General features: G+C 46.4%; 1 protein-coding gene across 8 annotated transcripts in view; it reads right to left on the reverse strand.

Moving 5' to 3' along the window:
* Positions 1–2,997, reverse strand: part of NTRK2 (neurotrophic receptor tyrosine kinase 2) — a 206,788-nt gene extending 203,791 nt beyond the window's left edge. For 3 of the 8 annotated variants that reach the window (XM_071730220.1, XM_071730226.1, XM_071730224.1), the window contains exon 1: positions 2,227–2,568. In XM_071730220.1, the coding sequence (XP_071586321.1) occupies positions 2,227–2,435 (209 nt within the window). In that variant the 5' untranslated portion in view covers positions 2,436–2,568. Of the gene's footprint in view, positions 1–2,226 lie in introns of all 8 variants that reach the window. The other 5 variants (XM_071730222.1, XM_071730225.1, XM_071730219.1 and 2 more) reach the window with 4 other exon arrangements.
* Between the last annotated feature and the right edge of the window lie 4,594 nt (positions 2,998–7,591).

Here is a 7,591-nt window from a genome sequence, read left to right on the forward strand (position 1 = left end):
AGAATTGTGCCTCTGTATCTACAGAGCACACAAGAGAAAAATCACACCTGAAACTTCCCAAGTAGCATACAATGCCCCAGTCTCTCAAACCTTCTTAGGTAGAATAAGCCAAGATGTGCGGCCTTAAAAAATGTTTCCACAATCTGTATCTGCCATATGAGAACCGCTTCTCTACATATCTACTGTTTACTGAGCTCCCACAATGAAATAACACGACAGCTACTGCAGTCCAATTTTTAATTTATGCTTATAAGCTAATTAAAGGGCCTCTGTGTTTTATGTTAAAAGTATGCATGAAAAGACCATCTTAAATATGTGCAGCGGTATCTCCTGAGAAATCCATGACTCAAGTTTATTTTTAGATCACCAAACACAACAACATGCAATGTCACAGAATGATACAGTAAAAACTGAAAAGAACTGTAAGGCAGTGATACCCAAGAAACACAAGATAATTACAACAAAAAGCATCAATGCAAAAATGACATTTTAGATATGTTTTAAACTGATCATGGCCAGAATATATATTTACATATGTATTTTCTCCTGTGACCTTTTAAAAGGAATTTAAATTCTAAGGGGAAATTGCTCTGTTACCTCCAAATTGGAAGTATTGGATAATAAGGCTAGTGAGGGCTATGAAAATGAGCAGAGATGCATAGCTCAAAGCTATTTCTTTAATGAAGCAATCCACAGAATATTAAACAAACATTTGAAACAATAAATGCTCTTATAAGGCAGAAAGACTGTTTCTTTACCATTGTCCTAAAAATGAATAAAAGGTACGCCACATATGAGTAGTAGAAATTAACATCTCCAGTTTTTTCCCTGAACACATGCAGGGAAATGCAGTTGACTTCAGCAAACTGTAGAAATGTAGCCCAAAGGCAGGAATTTAATCTAAAGTCGCTCAATATTTCACAGTATCTTTATATTATTTCTAAATGAAACTGAAGGAAAAAGAAAAAAAGAAAAAAAAAAAAAGAAAGATGGAGAATGGAAACAGAGAAAAATCTGTAGAGGTCTTGAAGAAAATACTCTGGTATCTTTACATTAAAAGTGCCATAGGAAACAATCCAGAAATTACAAGGATTGTGAAATATAAAGATTGTGTTTAAACACCTCTAGGGTAAAACCTTACGTTAGGGTAAAACACCTTTAGAAGGTTTTTTTCCCCAAGATCTGTCATCTACAGTTCAAGTACCCCATTTTTTTTGCTCATCCTTTGCATCTTTTCTTATGCTACCTATGTGGACACCACAGAGACAAAGCTGTGAAACGATGCAGGATTGAATGTGAAAAGCTATAGAACTCCCTCACTGAATACCAGCTGTGAGCAATTGAGTATGGAAGCAATGGACGGTTAAGAGAGGAAAAAAAAAAACTTCTTGCACCTTTCTCACTAGTCATGACGGTTTCCTAACTGTCCAGCAGTCGTTCAGGGACCTCACAATGTTCATTCCTGTGGAGGCTCAGTATTTTCTATTTTCTCCTTCCGGCCACCTTACTGAGAAGGCTTGCATGTCTATGGCCAGGGCAGAGAAAATAGTTTGCTGACCCTTCCAACAGAACCTGCCGCATCCCTTACTTTTGATTTTGTATTGTTTTGTTTTGGTTTTCTTTATTATTAATTGTTTTGGGAGCTCTGGGGGGTTTTTTTAGTGGAAAAATGGTATAGGAGAGATTGGGGGGGGGAGCGGGGGGAAGAAGGGACGGACACACATGACACAAGACCGACCAAAACTCTCGGTTCATAGTAATAAACTGAGGGAGAGAAAGTAAAAAAAAAAAAAAAATATACGATAATTCTCCTCTTCCACATCCGTTGCCGCCGCAGAGGTGAGATCTCAGGGGCGCGCGCCCCCCGGACGGGGCCGGAACCGGGGTCAGGTCCAGATCGGCACCCCAGCCCGTCCTCCCTTTCGCCGGTGCCCCGTGGACCTCCGGCAGCTGGCGGCGTCCCCCGCGCCGCCCTCCCCGCTTCCCGGGAACTGCATCGCGGGCAATTAGAATTCATCATCTAACTGGGCTCACAGCGATATCTCTGGGCAGTTGCATACAAATCATACCGGGCTTTTGGGCTTCCAGCCACCGCATCTGCCTGCGGAGCACGTGCCTTGCGGCGCGGGTAAGTTGCCCGCCGCCCCCTCCCGCACCGTCCCCCGGCTGCTCCGTCCCGCCGCCCCCGCCCGAACTGAGGCTAAGCCGGGCCCGGGCCGTACTTACATCTCGGTGACATTGTCGCCCTCGGAGCTCCGCTGCGGCACGGGGAAGGAGGCAATGCCCGGCGCCGGCTCCGCGCACCAGATCCGCCAGGAACTGCAGCGGCAGGACGCCGGACAGCCCAGAGCGCCCCGCCAGCAGCCCAGCACCAGACAGCACAAGCCCCACAGCCGCGCCAGGGTGGGCCCCGGCCTCCGCCGCCAGGTCACCATGCTGCCCCTGGTCACTCCAGCGCTGCCCCGACGGCTTCCTCCCGTTCTCGCTGCCGCCGCTTCCGCGGCACGAGCCCGGAGGGTCTGCAGTCTTCCGCGCCGCGGGCGGGCACTCCGCGACCGGGGCTCACATGGGCGCGCCGCAGCAGCAGCAGCCCCGTGGCGCTGCCCGCCCGGGGACTCGGCGGGGCGGCGGAAGCCCAAGGTGGACTCTGCGGCGGGACTGGGGCTGAGAGAGGCAAACGGCCCCGCCGCCTCGACGCGGCACCTGACCCCGGACCCGCGGACGGGCGGACACCAACGCCGCCTGCCCCCGCGGCGGCTCCCGATGATGCTGCAAAACGCGGGGAGCGGCGGGGTCAGGTGGCGGAGGCTGCGCCCCTACCTGCGGGGGCTCGGGCGGCCGCTGCCCGCCGGAGGGCGGGCGGGCGGACGGTGAGGGAGGCGCAGCCCAAGGCAGTGCTGGCGGGGCTCGGGGCGCCGCTCTCGCCGCTTTACGCACCGTCTCCTCCTCCCTCCAGCTGATAATAAAGCAGCCCCGGCTCCTGCTCCAGCCCAAGCCGGGAAGCTGCCGGCAAAGTGACGTGGGGCTGACGCAGAGAGGGGCAGAAACTCCACAAAATGAGCCTGAAATCCAGAGAAAAAAAAAAAAAAAAAAAAAAAAAAAAAAAAGAAAGACAAAAGCAACAAGAGAGGGAGGAGGGGGGAGGGGGGAAGAGAGGAGGGTGGAGGGTGCCGAAGAGGAGATACCAATAGGCAGTCTGCGCCTGAGCCTTCAGAGGCACATACATGCACTCACATATTCACAGAGGCTCGCACCCTGCGAAAGGGGGAGCGCCCCGCCGCCTGTGCGGACTGTCCGCCCCGCCGGGCGCAGCCGGCGAGGACTGGCCGAGAGACACCGGGCATTCCCAGTAGGGAGGGACCTCGCCATCGGGGCATAAATGGGGATGTTCTAAGAAACCCGGCAGGCGACGGATGAGCCGCCCTAAAATCCTCTTTCTTTTCCCCAAAACGCCTTGTTCCATTAACAGCTCGGCGGTCGGAGATGTTTCACGTTTCCGTCCCCGTCCCCGCCCCCGCGGGCGCGGGTTTTCCTCAGCGGTGCCGGTGCGCGGCAGACCGCCGCAGTGCCCGCCGCTGCCCGCTCCGCCGGCGCCACCGCGCGTCCAGCCACTGCCGTGCACCGCGCCCCGCTCCGCTCCGTCCGCCACCGTCCCGGTGGGAAGCCACGGCAATTATCGTGGGGAGCTAAGTGACCCCGGCCGGCCTGAGGCCCGATACAGTGCCAGCTTCGTGCGGCGGGCGAGAGACGGAGCGTCACCATTTCCGTGCATCACTGTCGAGGCAGGTCTGTCTTAGGCAGGATGTATATATATCACGTACTCGCAGGTGCAATGAGCCGCTGGCCTGGGAAATTGGGACTAAGAATGATGTTCTTCCTTTGCCATGTCTGAAGCTGTGTTCCTTCTGTCCTGGTAAATGACAGGCAGTCCTTGCTTTGCCTTGGCAAGCTGTTCACTTACCTCTGTACCACTATATACAAAGATGGTGACATGACAGTCTTACCTAATTACCCAAGCTGAGTATTTTGAAATGAGTAAATCAAGGGGAATTAAAGAAAGAAGAGTTACAGAGGTACAGATAAAGTAGTCAGTACACTGTTGGAAAGGACTCAGAAATCAGTGTGACGTGGCACTTGTTAGTTGAAAGCACAATCAATTCTTTTTGCCTTTGCTCAGGATACAGAAAAATGCCGTTCATACTGAGTGCATCTGCAGGCCTGACATAGTGACAGGCGGGCTGCTTATACATTCCAAGAACACTTGCTAAGAAAGTGTTCTTGCTAAGAAGTGAATATTTTATCAAGATATATTGTGGGGAGAATGCAGAAGGATAGCAATCTGAAAGTGTAGTATCTAGGGCCACCAAAATTGCCATCTAGGAAGAGGTCCACCAAGACAGTAAATTGCTGGGCTTCTGGAGGAAACAGGCACAGTTAGGTGCTTCGAGTCTTTTAATTTTAGATTTACAAAAGGTTACCTGTCCAAGGAATTTCTTGGATAAGATGTGACTTTGTTTCTACCATAGGCTAGTTTTATTTATAAAGCTAATATCATTCCTCTATGTTTTTTCTCATGTATTAAAGAAAGTAGAAAAGAACTGCTCAAAAATTTCCTATGAACCATTATTAAAAGGAGAACTACAACTAAACCCCTGAGAAAAGTAGCTTTCTGGTAATGCTCTGACAGCAAACATCACTCTGAATGTCATAAAACTAGAACAAAGACTTGAAAATGTAGCAAAGCTGTGGAGTGTGATCAGAGGGATAGCAAATAGGAAATCTGAGTCAAGATGGAAAGAACTGGCTTCCTTCAGTGCAGGAAAGACTGGAGGGAAGTGCAGTAACACCCCTGAAATATGTAAAAGGGTATGCAAAAGGACAGGTAACTTTTTTTTTTCTTGTCTGTGGGATAGGACAAGGAGTAATGCACTTAATTTACAGTGAGGAAGATTCATGTTTGACATTATGAAAAGCTTGGATGGAAAGAATATTTAAGCACAACAAATAGATCACCTTGGAGAATGCTGGAATCTTGAGCAATAGAGACATAGAGCAGGTGAGTATCTCTCTAGAGTAGTTAAAATAGAGTCAGATTTTTCTTAAGTAGGTGAAAACAAATTAACAGCATCCTAGAGATACTTTTCCCTTGCAATACAGAAAGAAATGTGTATTTCATAATTTTTTGTACTGCCATAGCTAAAGTTATAAGAACACATTCATCTAATGGATCAGAAGCAAAACCTGTAGCAGCTGAAATACTCAGTGTTTCCTAGATATTATTGTCCTGAAATTCCATTTGATCACCCTGAAACTTCTGCTTGAAGGTTTCTTTGTACCATAACATAGGAATTATAGTAAGTACCTGAAAAAGTGCACGTCTCTGGAAAGAGAGTCAGGAGTTGAAAAGTCAAAGAATAACTGTGAGAGTACTGTTATTTACATGGAGGAATAAGAAATTATACTACAGAGTCTGTGAAAGGTTAAGGGTCACGTGAGTTGTGTGTGTACTAAAGTATCCTATCCTGTCCAATGTGGTGCAAACAGAAAGACCAGTGTAAGCAAAACTGCATAGAAATAAACTCCTTATGTTTTGCTTACTGTTTAGGGACTTTTAGCTGTTACAGGAGGGAGAGCTTGGAGAGCTCATGGGGACTCCTGATTTTATCAGAAACCTTTTGTTTGTTGGAGAAATATCTTGATTTTCACAAAATTTTCCACATGAAGATTGTCTTGCATTCAAACTAGAACTGTGGTCAAATACACATGGCTGCCCAGTGACCCAGAGCAACCATATGAACTCAAATCACTAGCATCTGCTGGGCTAATAACTATTCAGACCTGTACTTGCCTCTCTTCTTTGAGCTCCAACATCTTCCCCAATGACAAAAATCAGCTTCCACAAAGCCCTTTTCCAAATTTCTTCCAAATAAAAGGCTCTCTCTGAGTGTCTTAGCCTAGTTAGTTGTTTTTTTATTACCACTGTTCCACCTGTTTGCAGATTTATCTAGTTACTTGATTATAGCTGAAATTGCACTCCTGAATATTTTTTAATCTTTTGTGCGCTGATCAGTTCTTACATTAAAGCGAAGCTGAATCCTGCCACCTTGTGCTCAAAAAAATTAGCACACCTCTTTATTTTGGGAAGGAGGAAAGAAGTAGAACTGGGGGCAGGAAAACTTAACTGTACCTTGTTTCTAATATGCAAGGAAGCAAATGAGGGATCGTGGGTCTAATAGTTTGATCCATTTTGCCATTGCCTAAATTGCTTACCTTGGAGCTCCTCACAAGTGCAATCACTCTTCTGGGGGCACTCTTCACACCACAGAGTGTAACTGGGGATAACTTTTCATATCCCCACAGAATTTCAAGGCTGTGGCCTCCCCCTTGACCTAATGATGGCAAGGCACTTAACCCAGCCTCTTGGCCCATAGCCTGTGTCTGTCTGATGGCTCAAGGTATTAATCACAGTCTCTGGTGGTCCTTTGTCACGTTTGTTTGCTAGCGAGAAGAGTGCTATTTTCTTTTCACCAGTAAGCAGTCACATAGTGGAATAGAGGGAAGGACCCCTCGTACAAAAAAAATTGCTGGTCTTCTTTGAATGGTCAGTAAAGGTAATGACTCGAAGGAGCATGGATCTTCCTTTTCTGCTGGAGTCTAAGGCAGCACTCTTTTTTTCTGTCTGATAGAACTCCACAAGTAGCTCTTCTGTGAGAGCAAACATCATCTGGAGGTTGGTAAAACTAGAACAAAGACTCGAAAAGGATTAATTCCTCCACCCCTTTCTTGATTACCTTGTCTCTGTATCACTGCAAGCTCCTGCACTTACTTCTGCCTATTTTATCCACCACTCTTCTGAATCTCTCAGCAGCCAAACAGGACAGATTGTTGATTCTATGGCTACTTATTTAACATGTTCCAGTCACCTTTTGGCAGAAATAAATGGTATGTTTGCCAGTAAGACATCAGCAAAAGGAATTCCAAAGAAGCTGATCGGCTCTGTTCTGTTTAGCTGGTTGTATCAAATAGTATTTTTTCAAGTTAAGTTCGTAGCACATGGAATTGCTCAATTCATAGAAATCATTTCTATTACGTAAAATACAAATTACTGTATGCCTGTTTGCACACAGATTTTTTTTTTTTGTGGAAGACATGCTCATTTTCCTGATTGAAAGTGTTCAACAAATGGAAAATACCAACATAATAAAAACTGGGAGACAGTTGACAGTTTTCTCCCAATTTAGGATTTTTTGGCCATGATGAACCAAACATATTCTGAATTCTCCTTTATAGTGAACAGTGACAAGAAGGGGGGAAAAAGCCCCAGTTATCACTATAGTAATAAAAAGAAACAGAAATAATCTGAAAACTTAGCTATTGGAACATTGCAAGCCAACTTCAGTTGGCATCAGAAGTTAGTGAGTTACTGATACTCTAATCATTTATTGTTTCCCATTCACACAGATCAGATACTATGAATGTGCATTGTTCATAATCATGGTGTGGAGATAATTTCAACTGACAGGTGAGCATGATCTTTGACTCCTTATCCTAATAGGCCAGTACAATGCAATACACTGACCTTAGAGAAAGC

Source organism: Heliangelus exortis, chromosome Z, assembly GCF_036169615.1.
Source record: "Heliangelus exortis chromosome Z, bHelExo1.hap1, whole genome shotgun sequence".
NCBI lineage: Eukaryota > Metazoa > Chordata > Aves > Apodiformes > Trochilidae > Heliangelus > Heliangelus exortis.